This window comes from Oncorhynchus mykiss, chromosome 16 (genome assembly GCF_057628025.1).
Source record: "Oncorhynchus mykiss isolate SJ-2025 chromosome 16, ASM5762802v1, whole genome shotgun sequence".
In the NCBI taxonomy this organism is placed as follows: Eukaryota; Metazoa; Chordata; class Actinopteri; order Salmoniformes; family Salmonidae; genus Oncorhynchus; species Oncorhynchus mykiss.
Genome location: NC_143037.1, coordinates 49,185,475 through 49,210,407, shown reverse-complemented (window position 1 = coordinate 49,210,407; position 24,933 = coordinate 49,185,475). Strand labels below are relative to the sequence as shown.

Genomic DNA, 24,933 nt, shown 5'->3' with positions numbered 1-24,933 from the left:
CACCCACCGTGTAAGAAAGTATTTCTTGGTCAATGCTTGGATCAAATCCAACTGTGTTTGTCACATGCTTCGTAGACGACGGGTGTAGACTAAAAGTGAAATACTTTCTTACAGGTCCTTTTCCAACAATACCGAGTTAAAGATAAAATATCAAATAAGGAATAGTGACACGAGGAATAAATACACAGTGAATAATGAATAATGATAACAAGTAAAAAGTAACATGGATAACATGGCTATAAACAGGGAGTACCAGTACCAAGTCGATGTGCAGGGGTAAGAGGTAAGTGAGGTAGCTATGTACATAAAGGTAGGGGTAAAGTGACTCGGCAACAGGATATTTAAGACAGTAGCAGCAGCGTACGTGGTGAGTGTGGGTGTGTGAGTGTGTGTGTGCGTGCGTGGCGTCAGTGTGCACGTGTGCGCATGTTATGTGTGTGGGTGTGTGTTGGGGTGTCAGTGTAAGTACTGTATGTGTGAGTGTGTGGGTAGAGTCCAGTGTGTGTGCATAGAGTCAGTGCAAGAGAGTTGGTGCAACAAAGGGTCAATGCAGGTAGTCTGGGTAGCCATTTGATTAGCAGATTTAGCAGTCTTGTTTAGTAGTCTTATGGTTTGGTGGTAGAATCTTTTCATGGTCCTGTTGGTTCCAGACTTGGTGCACTGGTACCGCTTGCCATGAGGTAGCCGAGAGAATAGTCTATGGCTTGGGTGACTGGAGTCTTTAAAAAAAATGTTGTGCCTTTCTCTGACACTGCCTTGTATAGAGGTCCTAGAAGGCAGGGAGCTTGGCCCCAGTGATGTACTTGGCAGTACTTCCCTTCCCTCTGTAGTGCCTTCCGGTCATGTGCTTTGCAGTTGCGGTACCAAGTGGTGATGCAGCCCGTCAAAATGCTGTCAATTGTGCGGCTGTAGAACTTTTTGAGAATCTGAGGGCCCATGCCATCTTTTCAGCCTTCTAAGGGGGAAGAGGTGCTGTCGTGCCCTTTTCACAACTGGGTATGTGTGGACCATGTTAATTCCTTAGATCATGATGTTATAATAGACATAATAATAATAATAATAATAATATCTTATCAGATCATGAACAGTGCATATGGAAAAGGGTCAAATGGAAAGAGTGCTTTCGACTGTGCTGTGTTTTAGTGAAGTTAGCTGGCAAGGTTGGACAAATAATTATTACCTTCTGGTAAAGGTAATCCTATCTAATAAAAGGCATATGAGGGTAAATGTTTTGATTTTTTAAAAGTCAAGCTTAGAGAAAACACATTTTTCAAAGTGCCACTTTATTACAAAAGTATAAACTTGACCGACATTTTCATGAATATTAATCTTGATATAAAACATTACAATCTTTTTCATTTTTAGCACTTAATTACAAGCTTCGGGCACAAGACCCCGTCGTCTGATTAGCAAACACACAACAGTAGCTGCCACATAAAACTTAGCTGGGCTTTTCAATGAACACATCATAGCTTAAGTGGCTTGGAAAAATGTAACAAAAGCACACCAAACTTCACATTGTAACTTACTTCTTTGCAAATTTGCCACCAGAGAAGTCATTCCAAAAACACAACCAAACATAAATAGTAAAAGATAGATTTCTTGACACCAATTATATATTTATTATTATTTCTCTTTTCGTAACATACACACACGCACATTGCGTCAACATACATAATAATAATAATAACCACATTGTGTGCTGGTATATTTGGTCAGATGGAGTTTTCTTCTTTAGTATCCAGGTTTAGATGACGTTTTGCGTTATACTTTTTATACTCTCCTTCACAATCTCTGCGTTGGATCATTGGCATTTAGTGTCACTTGCACTGTTGTTGTTTTTTCCTGTATATTTAAGGTGTCACTGGGGATCGAGAGTAGATCAAAATGTTCATCAGTGGCGTGATGAGACACAGCTTTGGAGGGTTTGCTGATGGATGTCAGTTCCGCCATGCGTTCAGAGTTGAGGATGGTGGAATCACCATCGTCAGTGATCAGGACTGTGAGGCAGAAGCAGTATCTTGGCTGATCCACAGTTTTGAGCTATTCAATTTGTGTGGACTCCACCAGCATGCCCCCTTGACTAGATATGGCCCCTGTAGTTCACATAGTAGTGTCCTATCCTCTCTGTGGTGAAGACGAAGGCAGTGACCAACTTGACAGTAACAATTACCAGAGATTTCCAGTGACCAAAGCTATCCTGAATCAGAATGACATTTTGCTCTCTAAGAGAAACAAGGCAACATAATAACTAAACAATCAACAACATTATCAAAAAAGAAAACGTTCTTAGATACCACATGACAGTGCTTGATTTGAGTTTTTTTAGCATGCAACATTAAGCAGGCAAAGTGCAAGAAAAAATAAAACACTTCATTTACAGATGGCATTGGAGACAGTTGTCAGTCCATGTGATATGTAACAAATGAAAAGGGAAAAATATCTGCTATTATCATCTGAGAATATGGTCAAATTATTTGTGTTTTTTTTTGGGGGGGGGGGGGGGGGGGGGGAAAACAACAATGTGTGCAATTTAGTTAATTATTCTCTCATAATTTGACTCTTGGTCCCTGAGCTTTCAAGTCTTTTGATTAATATTTAATTTATTTACTTTTAATACTTTTAATTCCTTCCTGAATCACACCTCGACCAACTTGGGGGGAAAGGTCTGCCGTACACAGACTAAGTGCTACATAGGGAGTAAACTGAAAGTTGTGCTCATTCCTAAACTAGGGCTCCAGGATTGCCAGTACAATAACACTGTTTTAACCATAGAAATGAATTATATTTCAATGGTTAGACCTGCAAAAATTGGGAAGAATTTTCCAAATGTTCCCTCTAATTGTGCTCTGCACATTGTTAAAATAGTGCTGCCATCCTACAGATTTTTCTGTAATAGTTTTGTGCTCATTTCTCATCACTACCTTTGGAATCAAGGTAGGGGTTTGACCCAGCCAAGGGCTTTCTCTTCAGCCCAGGTCATTAACCACTGACCAACACTGTTGCCCTAGGCTCTGAAAGGCAGGAAGTTATGACTGTAATGTAAACATGTGAGTGAGCATGAGAGGGGCTCAACCAGCTCTCCTCGACCGTGGTCTTCTTTTTAAATGCTAGGAAGGAGGTGAGAGGTCACAGAGGGAGCAGCCTTAGAGCCCAGTGACATACATCTCCATGCCGTCGTTGAAGGTGAAGATGGTGGTGGTGCTGGAAGTGGCAGTTCCGCCCTGCTTCATGTCCCCTATACTCTCGTACAGGTTCTCCCCGGGCAGCAGCAGGGCTTTGGCTGGAAGGTGCTGTAACTTGGGGGTTTGCTGTGTGGGTGGTGGCGGGGGAGGCTGCTGCTGCTGCAAGGGCTGCTGGGACTTCTTCCTTCTGGGCCTGAGGGTGGCGCAGGTGTTGGGAGGCCGTTCGGTTCCTCCAACTCGCTTCCAACCACCACCACCTTCCATAGGCTCATAGGCAGGGTTGCTTTCCTCCCCCGTCCCGATGGACTCGTAACAGTGGTCCTCCAGAGTTGCAGAGGCTCCTCCGACAGGCTTCCCTTCCTGCGGGGCCCAGTTCTGGGGCTTGACCACCACACTGAACCCACCGTCTCGGTCCCGGTCCCGGTCACCGCGTCCCAAGGTACGGAAGCCAATGTTTGCTGGGGGAGACCCAGGAACAGTTCTCTTCTTCTTGACTGGTTTGGAGTACATCTCTGCAGCCTGGAAACCACACAGCACAGGACAACCCTCAGTACTAATCAGTCTGATAAACACAATGAACACATACTTTGTAATGACAAACATACTCACCAGGGGAGGCTGTTGGGAGAAGCTATAGGAGGACGGGCTCATTGTAATGGTTGGAATGGAACCCACGTTTGACTCCGTTCCATTAATTCCATTCCAGCCATTACAATGAGCGCGTCCTCCTATACATCCACCCACCAACCTCCACTGATACTCACCATAGCAGTAGATGGCTGAATGTTCTCTCCACTGTGAGGACTTAGAGGGCCTAAGGGTTTGTTTTGGAGCATGATGATGTCATCATCCTCTGGAGGCTTCCATATATACTGCTCTCCATTACCCATGAACACTGCCTCCTGCCAGCCAATCAGAGAACGGGTTTGTCAACACATCACATGTGATTGAGATGAAACACAGCAATAAAACAAACAAAACATAGTGCTTTTTTATAATACTTGGGAGAGTGTAATGAAAAGTTCAGTTACAGGCTTATTATTTAAAATGCCTTTGCTCTCCTCTGCTAAGGAGAATACAAGTCATTCCTTGTGTGCAAACATACATATAAATGCATTACATTACATTGGCACTCTAAACATCTCAATGAAATGTTTAGCTCTCAACAGAATTACTTGAGCTGCAGAGGCATCAGGAGAAATTGACTAAGATTCAATGCTCTCTAGGGGCTGCCTACGGACCCAGCATCCATGACAGATCCTAAAGAAGATGCATGCTCATTCACAACACCTCAAACAGCCTTGCAGGCATAAATGTAGGAAGCATCTAGATTCTAGACCATTACAGTTGATTCATGCAAGCTGTACAGCTCTACATTATTGGAGCACAGGGGATACTAACCAAATCAAGAATACATTATGTATATTAAAACTAGGATTAGAGACTTGACTTAAAGTACCACATCTTGTGGATTTTAACTGATAGGTGCAGCTTGCAGTTTGAATGACAGGACAGCCAAGCAGCACCATTGTCTTCCTGCAGGGATAATGATCTGTGTTTCAATGCATTGCGTCATCTATATGGCATTGAGCCCGAGAGAGCAGCGCTGTGAAGAATGCTAAGTACAAAACGTAATCTTATACAAAACACACAAACATACACACACACAGTCTGTGAGTAATACATGTAGTGAACTGGAAGTACATACAGAGACATGTATAAACAGGCAGGAAAATGCAGTGAAATTAATCATCATTTCTGCACACATGGCCTTCGTCAAGGTCTGACTTTCAGACTCCCCTAACGAACAGAAATCTGTATCTGTATAATTCTGTATTATCAGCCTTTTTTCTACCAACCTTGGGGAAGGTGGGCAGGTTGAAGGCCTCCGCGTTTTTCCGGAGCATCTTAACGCTGTGAGGATGTGGCGGAAGCGGGGCAGGATGTGAAGGTGGGGCGTGGCGAGGAGGCGGCACCGGTGCCTCCCCCATATCCGTCCCACTATCTCTCTTTTGGGGGACAGCCTTGTCCACCTTCAGGAGCTTCCGGACGCAGGCGTACTCTGCAGTCGTCTCCGGGGGGTGTGGAGGAGCCATGGCCTGGGGCATGGGATCTGGCTCGGGGAGCAGTTCATTCAACCCATCCCCGTCTGGGTCAGGGGGGGCAGGGGTGTTGGCTGGGACGGCCGGAGGGGCTGGGGTGTCTGTCTCTCCGGCCCTGCCCACTATGGCGTAGAGGTTGTTATCAGGGCCACGCTTCGGGGAGGAGCGTTGACCGACCTCAGAGTAGGTGTGCTCCTCTCCCGTACCAGAGGGTACCTGGGGTAGCGTCCGTCCCCCGGAGCGCAGGTCAGAGTTGGACCGGCGGCTGGGCAGCAGCAGGAGGTCCATGCTGGCCGGACGGTTCTTTTTGGATGACTCTGCAGGACACATGGAAACCAGAAAGGTTAGCATTCTTTCACACCTAAATAAAAGAAGGCTTTGTAAAAGGTGTCAATTTCATTGTTTGTTATGTAGTGAAGATTTCTCGAAATGGAGCTCAACATTTGTGATAGTCTTATACCTAAGAGTTCTACTCACTCTTGCCATTGCAGTTTAGCTTGTTCATCTCACCGTCCGACTTGCTGATGGAACGCAGCCTTGACTGCTTGAGTATACTCTGAAAACACACAAACAAATTATAGTTTTCTCAATCGCTTGAATGCATAATGTATCCATATTTTACCTAAAATGATGCTCACAGCTGAGGTAAATGTGGTAATATGAGGGATTCTCTGCTCACCATGTCCATCAGCCTGTGCTTCCCACCTTCACTGGAGACATTATGCGTCTTTCCCTTCCTATAATAAACACAACATTTCATGTACTATAAAGACGCAAGTAGCTGTGTGCGTGTGCACATGGTCATGGTCATTAACTCGTCTCACCTCTGGCAGCCCACACAGAGCACCACGATGAGGATGGTGACGACGAAGGCTGAGGCAGCAGCGATAGCGCCCAGCAGCAGGACCTTGCCGTAGGAAGGAGACGTGAAGTTCAGCCCGTCCTGCATGGAGGCCATGTGGGAGCGCTGGCGCTCGCTCTCTCACAACCACACACTCACCACACACATGCACACCGCACACGTAGGCACCACAACCTCCCTGGGCTCTGCAGAGACGGAGAAGGAGAGGAAAGAACTGTGTGTTTGTCATACAGATCAGCTGCTCTTATTTAAGCCCATGGAATTGTAAGGGGGAATGGGGAACTTCGGCAAACATATCATTCAAATAAAAAGGAGAAGACATCATGAAAAACAGTTGCTTGAATTGCTCCATGTATTCCATTGCTCCAAGGACCAACAAAAGAAGGACATAGGAATAACCAAGAGATCAACCACAGCATTTCTGACCTCCTTTTCTTTGTCCTCTTTTCCCATCCACTGACTGTCATTTACCCTGTGGCATCTTTATCTTCCTTGGCTCGTTAAGGATTTGGGGCATTTCTGACACATCCACAAAACGTCAGGTACCTAACCTGTTGTGTCCAAAGAGCCCATAGTACTACAATCAACATCAGTGGAATTAATATCCAGATTCAAATGTGTGCTGGACTTTATCTTTGAAACTACGCTTAATCTTTAGTCTTCAGGGACCACCCTCGCCGGGACCTTTCCTCTACACACACATATGCTGTACCAATCATCCCTGCGAGAAACCAGTTGAAGATATGCTGATATATGTGTTTGTTTAAGTGTAATGTAATTCACCCCATGTAACTATCATGATTTGCCCCATGTTTGAATCAATCCTGCACAACAGTGTAAATATTAACAGGGTCAATGAGTCACATGGAAGCTAAAAATACTGTAACACAGACAGAGGAACAGAGAGAGGCACACATCATTATCTTATTCCGAAACCAAAGAGAAGATAGAGAACAGAGGAAACCATATTTTCTTTGATTATATTGTCCTCCAAGCTTTTTCCTCTCTCAGTGAAAGAGGAGTGTAAGGTGGACGGTTTGATTGAAACAAAGAGGAAAAGTCCTTATCAGGATTATTTCATGATGCCCTCCAAATCTCAAAGCGACAGCAAATATGTTTCTGATATAACTGTCCTGGCTGACTAATCAGTCGCATATTTTCACAAAATCCGTTAAACTTATTTAACTACATGACAACAGAAGAAAACACCAAGTATTTTGAACCAGCAATCCCCAAGGTGCTAGCCTATTTTGAAACAGGTTCCCAAATCTCTTCTCACAGATACATTCATCGGTGAATATACTGTCACGCTCTTTATACATTACGATTCATATGACTCATTTCACTCTGATCTATAGTCTAAAGTCTCTCTATACCTTCAACTTTACGACTTCTCCAGAGTTCATCATAGCCTCTTGTTGACTAACAGTTGAAGTTGAGTCGGGATGGTCTCAATTAGTACAGAAGGAAAGGGTTACATCGCTTAACTTTGTCTCTGCATGTGGCTATGGTTGGACATCTGTGCTTCTGAATATATTTATGCTAACTATGGAGTGCCATAACCTGGCATGAAAAACATTTGACATTTAAATGCTCAGGTCACACAGCATGCTGAGGTACAGTATAATGTGTTCTTTATGTCCTTGTTAACAGAGGAACATTGTTTTCTGCACTACTACCCCCATCTCCCCCCAAACACAGGTTCAGACCAGCTGCTAGGTAATTAGGAGGTACTGTGATGTATGTCCAGTATCACAGGTGCTTTTCCCCTCTTCAATTAACTCCTATTAGGTTCCTCTTATATTTTTATCTCTCGCACACAAAAACAAACCCTTATCTCCCATGACTGTCTGACATCCCTATCGCTCAACCATTTCTTCAGTTAGACATAATAGTAAATTGGCTCCTACACACTGAAACAGAGAGCTCTGCACTGAATCTTGTTCCGGTACAGCGAAAATGGGATGGGGTGTGTTTGGGGGGGGGGGTTCTGGGCAGGTGGGGGTAGTTTTGAGCTGTGCGCCTTTGTGCCTGCATCATTCACTCTATAGAAATAGATGAGGTTGTGAAGAATGTAGCACTGATTTGCAACATATGGATATTCCACACAGGGAATTTCAACACCAACAGATATGCATGTTTCTGCCAAGTGTTGATATCTTTAAAGCATTTATCTTATGTCCTCCTTGGGAATTGGAGTAAATAATTGGTGGAATGCACACACATTATTTTTTGGTTTTAGCCAAAAGAGTGTCTATGGTCAGATCAATTCAATGGCTATGGGACCAATGTGCCAATTTGGTAGGCACTTACATGGTTAGTATTGTTGCTCATTAGCATACCAGTGTGGGTATCCAAAATGGCTGAAGCAGCCCAGATAAATTAGCCTTAGCCTTGCCATTGCAGTGGGCTGTGGTGGTCTGTACAGTGCTAGTAGGGCACATGTTTACATTGTAAATTATATGGGAGAGAAAGTTCTGATTCTTCCAAAAATATGGTTTCATCCTTCAGCTGTTCTCGTAAGTATGATACAGAGTGCTCTCAACAGGGCACAAACACAAACTGTGCTCTTTCTTGACTCGCAAATTAGTCCCTGCTTGATAAATATGAATAAAATGTATTAATAAATGACATTTCGCAACAGTAGAGAGCCAACCACTACATACCTGTACAGATCTTTTGGCAATGACTGTACAATACATTGAGGCAGGAAACATGCTTCATAACACATCTGTATTACCTTACAACTTAACGGACATACCTATATATTGTATACTGTGTGTAAAGCATGACATAAAAGTGTTAAATACAGGGGAAGTATAAACAGGAGAGGTGAACAAACCTTTAACTTTACACAATTTAAAAATTCCCACCAGAATTCAAATGTCTTTAAGTGCTTTCCAACTCCCTCCCCAGAGTTGACCCAGAATATATATTTTGTAACACTCTCACAAGAATATCCTGAATATTCTGAAATACCCAAATGGATCCAGAAAGACATTCTATTCATTCAGAAATCTGACAGTGTATCTATGTTCTGAGAACAGAACACAGATGTTTTGAGCAAGGGTAAGGCAAGAGGAAGTAGAGCAGAGTAAGGCTGAAAGGAGGGTGAGGAAGAAAGAGAGAGGCAGGCACATCAGTGTGTGCGTGGGAGTTCCGTGACAGGTGTTTTGAAGAAGCTGAAAAGCTGATGATGAGAGGAGACTGTCACATTTCCAGAGCCAGGTTCCCAGAGCTGCTGCCTTGTTGTCTCTGTCGGTCCACCTCCTCCTCCTCCCAACATATTCTACTCTACTCTCTCTCTCTCTCTCTCTCTCTCTCTCTCTCTCTCTCTCTCTCTCTCTATCCCCTGCCTTACCCCTTGGCTCATAGTCAGAGTGACGCCTCGGCACTGCAGTGTAATCTCTGGCCCTGGAGCAGCTTTCTCTAAGCCAACCAATTGGACGTTGCGCTCCGAGCAGAGCAAAGCAGTCAAATGGCCCTCCACCAGAGGCTCCTCTGCTAAACAAAGCCCCTCTCCCCAGCCACAGAGAAAACCCCCTCATCCTATGGCAATCTACTATGCGCTTAAACCTCAAACTGTAAATGTTCATTGTTCTTCTACCCCTTGTGTTGCCCAACCTGTCTGTGTGTTACTGGGGTGACAGGAGGCTGGGCATGTCAGGGTATAAGGGAGCTAAGAACAGGACATGTGGTGTGGGTCCTTGACAGGCCATAGAGACAAGTTTTAGAGCATGTTGATGCACCTCTTTATGCCTACATTATGTCTTTAAGCCTGTATCTACATGCACATCTGTTTTGTGGAGAAGGGATCCGCATGTGTATTTCATTTGTATAGTCTGGAAAGGGTACTGGGTTGGAAATCGTAAAAAAGGGTACAGGCTAGCCGACAACTCAATGAGCGTCCCGAACGCCTTCCAGAACGGGCACGAGATCTCAGCACCCCGGTCGGAGACCATGTCCACTGGGAATCTGTGGATACAGAAGACGTGCTGCACCATAAGCTGGGCCGTCTCCTTGGCCGAGGGTACTTTGGGGAGAGGAATGAAGTGGGTGGCTTGGGAAATCCAGTCAACCACAGCCAGGATGGCAGTGTTGCCCTCAGACGGGGGGAGACCCATGACCAAATCCAGGGATATATGGGACAAGGGACGATGAGCGACAGGCAGTGGTTGAAGCAGACCAGCCGGAGCTTGCCAAGGAGTCTTGTTCTGTGCACAGACAGTGCAGGCGGCGACTAACAAGGCAACATCCAAAACCATAGTAAGCCACCAAAAGCGTTGTCAGATGGGAACCCGGGTGGCAGGCAAGCCTGGAGGAATGGGCCAAATCCAAAACCGCGGACCGGACTGCGTCAGGCACAAACATCCGGTTATCTGGGCCCCCCCATCTGTTTCCCTATACCCTAGCTGAGTGCTGTCGCCAGGCACGAGGTGGGAAGGGTTCCGGGATGGTAACCGTGGAATTATAGCGGCAAGACATGGCATCCGGCTTGACGTTCTTGGACCCCGGGCTGGTAGGAGAGGGAAAAGTTGAACCAGGTAAACAGCAGGGTCCATCTCGCCTGTCTGGAGTTGAGGCACTTGGCCGTGTGGAGATACTCCATGTTTTTGTGGTCGGTCCACACAATGAACGGATGTTCGCCTTTTCTAGCCAATGCCTCCATTCCTCCAACGCCATTTTCACCGCAAGAAGCTCCCGATTCCCCACATCATAGTTCCTCTACGTGCTGTTGAGGTGGTGGGAGAAGAAGGCACAGGGATGCAGCTTAAGGTCCAGGGCAGAACCTTGGGAGAGGACAGCCCCCACTCCGACATCCGAAGCATCGGCCTTCACCAAGAACTGACGGGAAGGGTCAGGATGAACCAAGATAGGAACAGTGGTGAAGCTGCGTTTGAGGTCCCGGAATGCTCGGTCAGCGGCAGAGGACCACGTGAACGGAACCTTGGTAGAGGTGAGTGCAGACAGGGGGAGACCAGGGTGCTGTAACCCCGGATAAAGCGCTGTAAAAATTGGCAAACCTCAGGAAGCGTTGCAGCTGCACCCTGGATATAGGCTGGGGCCAATCCACCCCCGCTTACACCTTCCTGGGATCCATCTGGACACTCCCAGCAGAGATGATGTAGCCCAGAAAGGGAATGGTGGAGCAATGGAACTTGCACTTTCCACCTTAACAAACAGCTGGTTCTCCAGAAGGTTCTGGAGAACATGTCTGACGTGGAGCACGTGTTCTTGGGGGGAGTGGGAGAAGACAAGGATGTCATCAATGTAGACGAAGACGAACCGGTTCAACATGTCACGGAGAACATCATTCACCAGAGCCAGGAACACAGCAGGGGCGTTGGTGTGGCCAAACGTCATGACCAGTTATTCGTAGTGGCCGCTGGCCGTGTTGAAGGCGGTCTTCCACTCGTCCCCCTCTCGTATCCGCACCAGGTGGTAGGCATTTCGTAGATCCAACTTGGAGAAAACAGTGGCCCACTGGTGGCTCGAAGACAGAGGAAATAAGTGGTAGTAGATAACGGTTCTTCACAGTAATGGCATTGAGTTCCTGGTAGTCAATGCACGGGCACAAGGTCTTGTCCTTTATCTCCACGAAGAAGAACCCTGTGCCAGTGGGAGAGGAAGAGGGACGGATAAATCCTGCTGCTAGGAAGTCCCCGATGTAGGTCTCCATAGCCTTGGTCTCTGGTCCCGATAGAGAGTACAGACGTCCCCGGGGCGGCTGGTGCTAGGGAGAAGGTCAATTCCGCAGTCATAGGGACGGTGCGGCAGAAGGGAAGTAGCCCAGGACCTGCTGAACACCTCCCGGAGGTCCTGCTACTCCACGGGAATGGCGGAGAGGTCTGGAGCAACTTCTGAGCCCCCAGGAAGACGTCCAGAGGCAGGTTGCGCCGACTTCAGACAATGGGGGTGGCAGAACGGACTCCAGCCCATGATAGCACCCATAGACCAGTTGATGAGGGGATCGTGTCGCTGGAGCCAGAAGAATCCCAAAACCATGGGAATCTGGGGAGACTTGATGAGCAGGAATTGAATGGTCTCGCTGTGATTCCCTGACACACGTAGGTTGATGGGAGTGGTGTAATGGGTGACCCGACCTATAGAGTGCCGTCTAGCGCTCTACCATCCATGGGAATGGAGAGGGGTTGAGTGGGGAAGTTCAGCTCGGAAGCCAGTGTGGCATCCAAAAAGCTCTCATCGGCCCCAGAGTCAATGAGGACACGGAGAGATTTGGACTGGTTTCCCCACAGCAGAATGGCATGAAAAGAGGTGCCACCAAAGTTGGGGGAGCCTCAAGCGGAGCGGGGTCTGCGTCCCGCACCGGAGCCTCCACCGAGATAAGATGCCCACCCGGACCCTCCCCTATAGGTTCAGGTTTGCGGCCGGAGTCCTCACCTTTGGGAGGGGTACTGTCACGCCCTGACCTTAGAGAGCCTTGTTTATTCTCTATTTGTGACTTGGGTGGGCAAATCTATGTTTCTATTTCTTTGTTGGCCTAGTATGGTTCCCAATCAGAGGCAGCTGTTTATCGTTGTCTCTGATTGGGGATCATACTTAGGCAGCCTTTTTTCCCACCTTTGATTGTGGGATCTTGTTTTTGCATAGTTGCTGTCTAGCCCTGCAGAACTTTACGTTCGGTTTTGTATTTTGTAGTTTTGTCAGAGTTCAGTATTAAAAATCATGTACACTTTCCACGCTGCGCTTTGGTCTCATTCTTCTAACGACGGACGTAACAGGTGTGGGAATTTCCACGTGTTGATCAAAAATGAGGGCACTGTCAGCCGTCAGTGTAGCTAACTAGCATGCTAACTTTATCTAGCTAGCTAATGTTATCTGTTGTTGCTGTGTGTTTTTTTTTAACTACACCGCATTCAAAAGATTTGTCAGCTGACTAGGGCTTCTAAAACTGGACTTGTCACAAGCACTAATTTAGGGAAAACTTTGCCACAGATGGAAACCACTGGCCTATCTTTGACTTCGCAATCTATTGTTGTCTCCAAAGTTATGGCATTTTCCATGAATTGTGGCAGGCAAATCCACCATAGAAACAGTTAGAAGGAACTGTGATGAAGCTCCAGAAATTATGGATAACTATTGAAAGATAGCTGATATGCGTTTTTCTACATTGTAATGGACACGGTGCAACCTTTGGTAGGCAGGCTGCTGGCAGGCTTCAGCTGCGGTACAACAAAGCCAAGTCAAATCGTGCTCATAGTTCTCACAGGGGAAATGAAATGATAGGCTACAATGACTTTGCTCATGATCATGCACGCCACAAATGACATGTTCCTTGAATTTTCTTTTGCGAGTGCCCTTTCATTATTTGGATAGACACTTGTGGTTTCTAGCTAACATTACTGTCACGCCTTGACCATAGAAAGCCTTTTTATTCTCTATTTTGGTTAGGTCGGGGTGTGACTAGGGTGGGTGATCTAGTGTGTTTATTTCTACGTTGGCTGGTATGGTTCCCCATCAGAGGCAGCTGTTTAGCGTTGTCTCTGATTGGGGATCATATTTAGGCAGCCATTTCCCTACTGTGTTTGTGGGATCTTGTTTTTGTGTTGTTGCCTGTGAGCACTTCATTTATGTCACATTTCGTTCATTCTTTATTGTTTTTGTGCGTTTCACTCAAATAAACATGTGGAATCCAGATCACGCTGCGCTTTGGTCCGAGTATGCTTCCAACGATGATTGTGACAGTTACACCAATCAAAGCAGTGCAGTGTGTAGTTAAGCAAAAGTTTAGTGGTCAAAACCATTCATCTTGGGGGCGCCAGTGGGAGCAGGTTTTCAAAGGCTATCAAATCACGCAATTATATATTTGACCATTTATAAAATGGTCATATATAAAAAAGAATAATACAGACTAGCTCAAAAAAAAGTGAACATTTACAAATTATCCAATGGATATGATCATTTTCTGGTAAAATGTCTGGTTAATTTGCTCCATGGCTCAGGCGGCCAAGTGGACACATGGCTGTTTGACTCATCTCAGTCACGAAGAGGAATAACTTTGCAGCTGTTTGTAATTAATAAACAACGCCATGCTGGTGGGTGGTAACATTCAAATAAAATCCAGCACTGAAACGAAACGTAGGCTAAAAATCATTTGTATGGCATGGGAAAAGACCGCATTCACACGGATTTGAACGAAGTGGGCAGTTTGGATTTGTCAATTCAAGCCAAAATATATCATACTTTGACTAAAACGATGACTTATTGACTTAAATCATTGTGCAACATCATGGGTAATATTTGGCCTTCGTTTCTCATCTCGAAAAAGTCGATTTCTACTGGTGTGGGCCTTTAAATTTGGTTCAATATGGCAAAAATAAATACTACATTTCACAGAAAGCATTAGTTAAACCCTCAAGTTGACCATGAGGACTTCAAAAAGAAGCCAAATAAATGAAATGGTTGGTGGAAATATAATTGGCTATTGTAAGCGCTATGTTTAAAATAGTATATGAACATTGTTTCTAGAGAACAGTTATATATTCTTTATTATCTGGAAGTGTGACCTGTCAGATTCAATGAAACTCTCATGTTCTATTGCTGAGTGGAATTTCTTTGAATTGCACTGAATTGAATTCTATGTCATGTCACTCAAGCTGAAATTCAAATTCTACATCCTGTGGGGTGTGGCCAATTCAACTTGAATTCCAACTCATTCCACAATTCTGAATTGAGCACAACCCTGACACACACACACACACACACACACACACACACACACACACACACACACACACACACACACACACACACACACACACACACACACACATGCAAACAGATACATTGTCTCTATTCTCTCTATGTCCTGAACTCACCCTGGCCACAGCAAGCATAGCACTTAAATCCTGATCAATCAATTGGGAGATGATGTGGAGAGCAGCCCCACCTTTTATCTGTGAGTCATTCCAGCCACACACATACAGACACACACACACACACACAGACAGACATACACCATGAGCACATTGAGCCACAATTCAATCTGTGTGTGTGTGTGTGTGTGTGTGTGTGTGTGTGTGTGTGTGTGTGTGTGTGTGTGTGTGTGTGTGTGTGTGTGTGTGTGTGTGTGTGTGTGTGCGTGTGAGAGAGAGAGAGAGAGGGAGAGAGGGGGGGGGGTAAAGGAGACATGATGATGATGTGAATGAGGTCAGATGCTTGCTTGCAATAACATTAACCATTTTAGCCTTGAGTGAGGGAGAATATTGTCTGTGAGAGGATTCTCAGTAGCATGTATTCATCCATGCATTTAAGTGTGCACTGAATGCTAAATAGATCTATAAAGGCTTAGGCTACTACAGGGAGCTGGCTCATACACTGGCCCTGTGGTTCTTCTCTCCCTGGCTCTGAGCTCCAACTGAGATTAATTTGTCTGCACCCTTTGCTGCTGACAAAAGCAAATCCCAAACCACCTTCTCCTTTGATACATTTTACCCTGTAGCAAACTCAAATGCATTTCGTCTTCTCCACAAGTAGGCTACACACAATGTTTCCTATTCAACCTCTTCATTATGCATCAGTCGAGTAGCCTGGTATGTGAGCCTAACGATTTGCGCCCTTGCCTGCACTGCACACCGCGACTCTCTCATAGGTTGAATGGGTTTTAACATCTCATAGAGAACCCCGACAGCTCAAACTGCAGTGATTCCGGAGACAACAGGTTAGAGACCAAACACGGAGCAGGCATAGCTGGCACAACATGACTCTAGCCATGACAGAGAGACTGGGTGTGAACACGCGAGGTGAATTTGGCAGTGCCAAGGCATATGAGAGAATCACCAAAAAGGTTCAGAGACACACGCACACATGAGAATCGATGTAGTGATTGTCATGTGTGCGTGTTCTCATTCACTGACCAAGCTTGGTGATCTCTTATCAAACACAAATATTGGTCTAATATGAATTATCTTTATGATTCAAAGAAGCCTCTCGAATACTAAGCATGCGATGTAAACGTAGTCTAGCCTATACATAACGTTTCCATAATGCCCGCATGCAATTACATTAAGGTTCTCTGACGAATCGGTTAATTAGACGTCTAATCACAAAAGCCAGGCAATGAAGTAACATTGTGGCTGTTGCACACGTGTCTGCTCTATTAAATGCATGACCCATTGGAAATAAAGGTAACGGAGCCTGTGAACACAAAGGAAAAAAATCGCGAGGAGAAATGCATTTAGTTTACCAATCAATTATCAAATTGAAAAATATTAATAAGCTAATCAAATTTATGTCATCAAAAAATCTATAATACAATTATGGGGATATATGAAAATCCCACATGCTGGAAAAGAGAGACATGCTCTAGGCAGAGCATTGCGCCAGGAGCTGATCTCATACTCACTCAGCTCAGAGATTCGGGAGGCGCGACGGCGCGCAGCGTCCACTTTGGTCTGTTCCTTCAATTTCTGCGTCCACTCAGACCATCCACTCCCCGCTAGCATAATCAATTAAAGCGATAACTGGAGCCTCATGTGTGAGAAAACATGACCCTAATGCACCATTGCATTTGGCATTTTTGGACACCTCCGCAAAAAGCAAAGCAAGCAGACAGATTAACTATTTTCCTCTGTATCCCCTGTGTTGTATCGAACCGTCAGATGTTCCTCCACAGTTTTTCAAGCCCCCTCCATCTCTACACTATGCCTCAGCTCCGTGGTAGAGCCATGTGACAGGGGAACTGGAGAACCCCAATTATGAATTTGTGATTTGCTTCTAGCGTCATCTCTCGGAAAGATGGAGAAGTGCTTTGAATGGGAGTGCGTGGAGATTGGAATAACATTTCAATCTAAACCATCACACAGATGTGGACGTCTGGGGTGAAATAGATGACCATGTGTAATAATAATGTGTTAAGTGGTAGCCTGATGCTTTGAAATCACCAAGGATGGGTCATAATTTGGTTGATCAGGCTGTGTTATCACATCACTGGATGAAAACAAATAATTATAATGATGTGTTTTACTTTGTCATAGTCATAGAACTGCCGTTTGACAAAAGTGCTGACAAATCATCACCACGATTCCAACCTGGCCTATTGACTGGCGCTGTCCTTCAGCTCCACCCAAACACGTGCACAATGGCGTGCGCGGGTTTTTCTGTGCCCGCGTTTTCATGTTTGGGTTATAGACTTCAATATGGGTTGGTCTTGTCTTTTTAGTACTTCCATGGTCCACAGTATAGGAATCAGTTATGTTAGGTCCTATGCTATGTTTGTGCATGACCCCAGGTGAAAGTTGCTTGAAAGTGGACAATTTGGGTGGAAAGAATGGACAAATATTTGTTTTTGAGAAAATATCACTGAGACCAAAAATGTTCTTGGTCCTCTGCACAGATAGGCTACTAAACGTTTATGCATTGTCCCTTCCACCAGCACCAAAAACTACTGGAGTGTTACACTAGTTGGTGCACTAGTGCAGCGTCGAGCGTCCCTAGCGCCACACCTAGCAGAGCATCCGAGTAGGGGAATTACTATGCCCCCTACCCTCCCCCTCGTTGTAACAACCTTAAGTGTTTTTCCTTCTCAGTTCGTTTTGTTCCACCGCTGCAAACCACGACACGTCCCCGGACCGGAGAGCTTGTTTGGATATGGGAAGGACTATTCAACTTGCCCCCTATGAATTTATAAAAAGTTGCTTTGCTGTTTCGATTCGCCTATTTGGAAGCCATTTATGCAGATAAGAGAGAATGGGTTGCTGTTCAGGACGATGTATGCTGATCTTCCTCTGCACTCTCCAAGTGGTGAGATCATTCTTCTGCGATGATACTATCTCTATACAGACTTTCAAAACACACCTGCTACCATAGCCTTGGTTTACTTCCTTCAGTGATTACTGCCACTTCTGCTGGCTGATGTTGTTGAAATTGTTTTTGTAAAGACAAAACAAAGTAGGCCAATTTTGCGCGTTTGAGATAAACGTGTAAATTACAGTTCCCACGACACACCAGTCAGTCTTTCCATTTCCATATCCAACTAAATTGAATTAAACATATTTGAAGTAAAACTATGTAATAATAGGCCATATATATTTGTGTGCTGAGAAAAACAAATTTAAGTGTATTATAATAATATAAATATTTCACATCAAATACAACGTCAATCAAACATAAATTAATATTTCTCTCTAACATACATTTTTTAATTAAGATTTTTGTATTCTTGCTCACCATAACTACAAGCCATGAGTCAACACTGAAAATAAAATAATTGATTGTGTGCTTTTAGAATACAAAAATATGCATGTTTATCTTGCTTGCATGAGTTGCCTAAGGGGAAAGGGAGTCAACCCCCACTCTGCCTGAACCTTAGTCCCACTTTGTCCCGCTCTTTCTTCCAACCCTACCCCCCATTTTGAGTGATTGAGAAGGCGACTCAGAGGACAGAATTCATATCCCTGCTCTGCCCCTCTCCCTGAAACATGCATTGTCCCAGTGACTCAGTTACCTTGACAACCCAGAGGGAGCAGTCAGCATGGGGAAAAATGAGTCTAGTGAATGCTTTGTAGGAGAGATGACCGTTTAACACCACCATCCATCAATTCAGAACCAACTGTTTAGATGAGAATTTCTGGAGAGTCTGGAAGCAGTGAGTGGATGACTTGATAAGATGCTTCCTCATGCATAATGCACGTCATAGAGATTCTTAACCCACCATCTCTTTCTGCCCCTCCTACTCTCTCCCTTTCACATCCCAGATGACAGCATTGGAGAGGCAGGCTTTTGACTTCCTTGGTTACCAGTGGGCTCCCATCATGGTCAACTTCCTGCAAATAATCATGGTTATCCTCAGCCTCTTTGGAACCATCCAGTACAGGCCACGCTACGTTGTTCTAGTAAGTCACATCTAGGCCACACTACTTTTGTGTTAATCTGCCCCAGGCTATCCTACAATGGATAATGTTGTGTGTTTTGTCTACGATAAAGAAAATAAATGTTCAGTCCTCACTGAAATATTACTGTTGATCCATAATCCAATCTACAATAGCTGTAAGGGATCACCTGTGATGTAAGAATGTTTATGTGCTGCAAATATAAATATTGATCCCACGTTATATTAAGCATAGAGAAAGTTGTGTAATTAAATGGTTATTACATAGGCAAGTTTAAATGCAGTGTACTGTATTTACTTACTTAAATTACACCTTGAAAATCAACGTGGATAATTGCATGAAATGTGTCTATTCTTCATAGAAGAATGGAACTGTACGTGCTGAAGGCAAAGTCATTTGTATAACTACTGTGGAAAAGCATTGGCCATGGTTACAATTCTGTCATGTATAGAGGTTTGCCTCCATACAAATAGATAGACATTATGTGTCTAAAATGGTCATCAAATATTTTGTTTCATGCCTTAGTACCTGCTGTGGACATTACTGTGGGTGGCCTGGAATGTCTTTGTGTGCTGTTTCTATTTGGACCTGGGAGGCCTTTCCAAGGTATTGGTCACTAATATTCAGACCTGCTATCAACTAATATATTTGCTTCGTCTTCAATTGTGTATTATTTTGGCACTGGATCAAACAGTTTTTCTATTCCCAAACAATAACATACCATAAATACATAACCATGCTAGTATGAACATGAACAACCCATATGCTGTGTCACTGCAGGAGAGCGACCTGCTATCCCTGGGTGTATCCTCACACCTTTCATGGTGGAAAGACAACGGGCCAGGCTGTGATGACAGGGACCTTCCTGCCACTAGGTGGCAGAGTCTGGAGAGCCCAGAACTCATCTATGCTCTGGGATGCTGGCTGGAATACCAATACATAGAGGTCCTACATTGTATCATACAACTCCTAATCTCTGTGAGTACTCTCTCTCTCTCTCTCTCTCTCTCTCACACACAAACACACAATTAAATAAATTCAGAATGTACCCATGTGGTGTTATTCATTGGAATGTAATGTTACATGTTACACACACACTCACACATACTTACACTGACACTCCAATACACACACGCACACGCACACCCACACAAACACTACATATGCTCACACACACAAAATGTAAGTAAGCATTTCACAGTAAAGTCTACACCTGTTGTATTTGGCGCATGTGACAAATAAAATGTGATTTGATTTGAATGTTGAATTGGTGGTCTCTGTGTTTGTGCCTACAGCTCTTGGGATTCGTCTATGCCTGCTATATGGTCAGCACCTTCACTGAGGAGGAGGACAGCTGTATGTGAATTTAAAGTGCATTTTATACATGGTCACAACACACTTTACAAAGAAAAACGCATACACAATTTAACACGTACTAGAACAGATAGAAAGGCATAAGGTCACAGCCACATGTAATACTGTCAAGTAGGGCCGGGACAATACCAGTATCGCGATACTTGTTAGTATGGTGGCAAGGAAACAAAACACGGATCAGATTTAACATCTTTAGAAAAAAACGCCATAATGTTGGAAAGAAACATAATTATGTTGTCATCCAGAGTCACATTAATTTATTTCCCAAGCTATAGCACACACTATTTTACATACAGCAGGTTTTTAAAGGACTAAAGAGTTAGGTCTGCTTCATGTTTTCATTTTTGCCACAACATTTTTGCGATACTGGTATCATCACTGCCCTACTGTCAAGGCCTCTTTTTTCCTTTTTTATTTTTATGTTTCACTTCTTTTAATCATTTAGACCCTTTTATTTAAGAGTATGAAATTAGTATTGAATTATTTGATATTTATTCATATAATTGTGTTTTCTTTTTCAGTTAATTTCATTGGTGGGGTCCATTACCCATCTAAAACATCGCCGCTGTATTTATAGTGTACAATTGGGCTGTAAGTACCATTACTTTCTCAGGGGGAACAAAGTCATACATATTCAGCCCGTGTGTGTGTGTGTGTGTGTGTGTGTGTGTGTGTGTGTGTGTGCGTGCGTGCACTTATTTTATATTGCAACATGTATTCCGTATGTTTCTGTCTGAGACTGTGCAGTTTCTTTACCATCATGTCTTGATTTACAGACTATAAGTAAAGGCTTGCAAGTGGGTTGAAAATGACTGACAAGCAAGGAGGGCAGAAGAGGAACGAGTGAGTGAAATACCTACTTTGGAAGAGTGAAATCACATCTCCAGTCACTGAAACAGAAGACATTCCCACACTGCACAAAAACATAATTCCTCAGCCTCCCGGGCACTCTTAATGCATACTAGCCTACACCAACAGTTCAGTGCAGTTATGGTCAATACTAGCCTGGTCCCAGGTCAGTTTGTGCTTTTGCCTACTCCATTTTCATTGTCAAGCTGTTTGGCATGACAATTCCATAAGTAGTTGGCAAGAGAGGAGAAACAACAGAGTGGCACCCTGCGGGCTATACAGTAGGTCAGTACAGGTACAATCAGAAAACTACTGATACTTCTGACATAACATGTATCAGTGTACAGGGAATGGTATGTGTTGTATTTTTGGTATTTGGAATTTTATTAGGATCCCCATTAGCTGTTGTAAAAGCAGCAGCTACTCTTCCTGGGGTCCACACAAAACATGAAACATAATGCAGAATGACATAATACAGAACATCAATAGACAAGAAGAGCTCAAAGACAGAACTACATACATTTTGCATAAATGCACACGTAACCTACATATCAATGCATATACACCAACTATCTAAGTCAAATAGGGGAGAGGCGTTGCGCCGAGAGGTGTTGCTTTATCTGTTTTTTGAAACCAGGTTTGCTGTTTATTTTAGCAATATGAGTGGTAGCCTGATGCTTTGAAATCACCAAGGATGGGTCATAATTTGGTTGATCAGGCTGTGTTATCACATTATTGGATGAAAACAAATAATTATTATGATGTGTTTTACTTTGTCACAGTCATAGAACTGCCGTTTGACAAAAGTGCTGACAAATCATCACCACGATTCCAACCTGGCCTATTGACTGGCGCTGTCCTTCAGCTCCACCCAAACACGTGCACAATGGCATGCGTGGGTTTTTCTGTGCCCGTGTTTTCCTGTTTGGTTATAGACTTCAATATGAGTTGGACTTGTCTTTTTAGTACTTCCATGGTCCACAATATAGGAACCAGTTATTTTAGGTCCTGTGGGCCTATGCAATGTTTGTGTATGACCCCAGGTGAGGGTTGCTTGAAAGTGAACAATTTGGGTGGATAGAATTAACAAATATTTGTTTTTGAGAAAATATCAATGAGCCCAAAAATGTTCTTGGTCCTGTGCACATATAGGCTACTAAACATTTATGAATTGTTCCTTCCACCAGCACCAAAAACTACTGGCGTGTTACACTAGTGCAGTGTCGAGCGTCCTTAGCGCCACACCTAGCAGAGCATCAGAGTAGGGGATTTACTATGCACCAATCAGGCAATGGAGTAGGCAAAAGCACAGCTGAAGGAAGTTCCATGCAATTAGGAGTCTGTATAATACTGTACACTTTCTTGAATTTGTTCTGGATTTGGGGACTGTGAAAAGAACCCTGGTGGCATAAGTGTGTGTGTCAGAGCTATGTGTAACAATTTGGGATTTTCAACACATTGTTTCTTATAAAAAGAAGAGTCAGTCAGTCTCTCCTCAACTCGTAGCCAAGAGAGACTGGCATACATAGTAAACTCAGCTAAAAAAGAAACGTCCTCTCACTGTCAACTGCGTTTATTTTCTGCAAACTTAACATGTGTAAATATTTGTATGAACATAACAAGATTCAACAACTGAGACATAAACTGAACAAGTTCCACAGACATGTGACTAACATAAATGGAATAATGTGTCCCTGAACAAATGAGGGGTCAAAATCAAAACTAACAGACCGTATCTGGTGTGGCCACCAACTGCACTAAGTACTGCAGTGCATCTCCTCCTCGTGGACTGCACCCAATTTGCCAGTTCTTTCTGTGAGATGTTACCCCACTCTTCCACCAAGGCACCTGCAAGTTCCCGGACTTCTGAGGGGAATGGTCCTAGCCCTTACCCTCCGATCCAACAGGTCCCAGACTTGCTCAATGGGATTGCGATCAGGGCTCTTCGCTGGCCATGGCAGAACACTGACATTCCTGTCTTGCAGGAAATCACACACAGAACGAGCAGTTTAGCTGGTGGCATTGTCATTCTGGACGGTCATGTCAGGATGAGCCTGCAGGAAGGGTACCACATGAGGGAGGAGGATGTCTTCCCTGTAACACTCAGCGTTGAAATTGCCTGCAATGACAACAAGCTCAGTCCGATGCTGCTGTGACACACCACCCCAGACCATGGCGGACCCTCCACCTCCAAATCGATCCCGCTGCAGAGTACAGGCCTCGGTGTAACGCTCATTCCTTCGACGATAAACGCAAATCCGACCATCACCCCTGGTGAGACAAAACCGTGACTCGTCAGTGAAGAGCACTTTTTGCCAGTCCTGTCTGGTCCAGGATGGTGGGTTTGTGCCCATAAGCGACGTTGTTGCCGGTGATGTCTGGTGATGACCTGCCTTACAATAGGCCTACAAGCCCTCAGTCCAGCCTCTCTCAGCCTATTGCGGACAGTCTGAGCACTGATGGAGCGATTGTGCGTTCCGCATCTTTCTTTTGGTGTTTTTCAGAGTCAGTAGAAAGGCCTCTTTAGTGTCCTAAGTTATCATAACTGGGACCTTATTTGCCTACCGTCTGTAAGCTGTTAGTGATTTAACGACCGTTCCACAGGTGCATGTTCATTAATTGTTTATTGTTCATTGAACAAGCATGGGAAACAGTGTTTAAACCCTTTACAATGAAGATCTGTGAAGTTATTTGGATTTATTTGGAATTATCTTTGAAAGACAGGGTCCTGAAAAAGGGCAGTTTCTTTTTTTGCTGAGTTTATTTATATTAGCCCTCTGATTACAATCAAGAGCAAAACGTGCTGCTCTGTTTTGAGCCAGCTGCAGGTTAACTATGTCTTTCCTTGCAGCACTGGACCACACGACTGAACAATAATCAAGATTAGACAAAACTAGAGCCTGCAGAACTTGCTTTTTGGAGTCTGGTGTCAGAAAAGCAGAGCATCTCTTTATTATGGCCAGACCTCTCCCCATCTTTACAACCATTGAATCTATATGTTTGATGACATACAGTACTGTCACTCTGTAAAAATATGCATTTACACATACGGTTGAAAATGGACCAAACCCTATAATTGTGTGTCCTACATTAATGTTAATGGAAAGTTTGCATGAAAATTTGAGTCATGTGCAAATTATCAAAGTTATGTATACAGATTTATAGTTAGGATTTGGACCTATGTGAAGGTATGAGTGTGCCTGTGTGTGTGCGTGTGTGTGCAGTTCATACATTAAATTCCAGATAGCAGAGGAAAATAAAGACATTTTATTAACAATCTTCAATATTGTGATAGAAATTAGCTAAAGTCAGTGGTTGTCATGTAAAAAAGCATCTTGTAATTTTTTAGGCCTACCTCTGAATTTTGTTCAAATTTGCGTGCCACTGATGGAAAAAAGACCCTGGCTGTATCTTTAAGTGAATTTTGTTTGAATAAACTGTGCTTTTCTGTTAACCAATGTGTGCAGATATGTTTTTGACTCATATTCCTCATTTACTTGCCTTACTATTGATTTTTTAAAATTGCATGTTAACCATTGAGTATCACTGGCTATTATTCAAGTCCCAACTCAAGAGTCCAGTCCATCAAATCTGAATATTATAAAATGATTGCAGGGCTGTAGGTCTACTTGGAGCCTATAATAAATACACACAGCTTTACATTCTCTATGTGAAACACTTATAACCAAGATATAACTTAATGTTTGTGA

The 24,933-nt window shown here is 44.0% G+C and overlaps 2 protein-coding genes across 3 annotated transcripts; one reads left to right on the top strand and one right to left on the bottom strand.

Moving 5' to 3' along the window:
• Positions 1-30: 30 nt before the first annotated feature.
• LOC110492757 (sodium/potassium-transporting ATPase subunit beta-1-interacting protein 3) lies at positions 31-24,677 on the top strand. 2 transcript variants are annotated; one of them, XM_090203056.1, is made up of 7 exons: positions 31-283; positions 18,866-19,003; positions 19,526-19,606; positions 19,781-19,978; positions 20,296-20,356; positions 20,896-20,965; positions 21,151-24,677. In XM_090203056.1, exons 2-6 carry the CDS (start codon positions 18,866-18,868, stop codon positions 20,949-20,951), a joined length of 534 nt encoding a protein of 177 aa, XP_090059182.1. In that variant the 5' UTR covers positions 31-283; the 3' UTR covers positions 20,952-20,965; positions 21,151-24,677. The 2 variants fall into 2 exon arrangements, with proteins under 2 accessions (XP_090059182.1, XP_021422904.1); XM_021567229.3 differs by lacking the exon at positions 31-283 and adding an exon at positions 17,573-17,912.
• Positions 1,267-16,853, bottom strand: LOC110492755 (uncharacterized). The gene is made up of 7 exons (XM_021567228.3): positions 16,516-16,853; positions 6,112-6,334; positions 5,967-6,024; positions 5,765-5,843; positions 5,045-5,604; positions 3,950-4,087; positions 1,267-3,704 (listed from the first exon to the last, which is right to left on the bottom strand). Exons 2-7 carry the CDS (start codon positions 6,243-6,245, stop codon positions 3,147-3,149), a joined length of 1,527 nt encoding a protein of 508 aa, XP_021422903.3. The 5' UTR covers positions 6,246-6,334; positions 16,516-16,853; the 3' UTR covers positions 1,267-3,146.
• Positions 24,678-24,933: the final 256 nt, after the last annotated feature.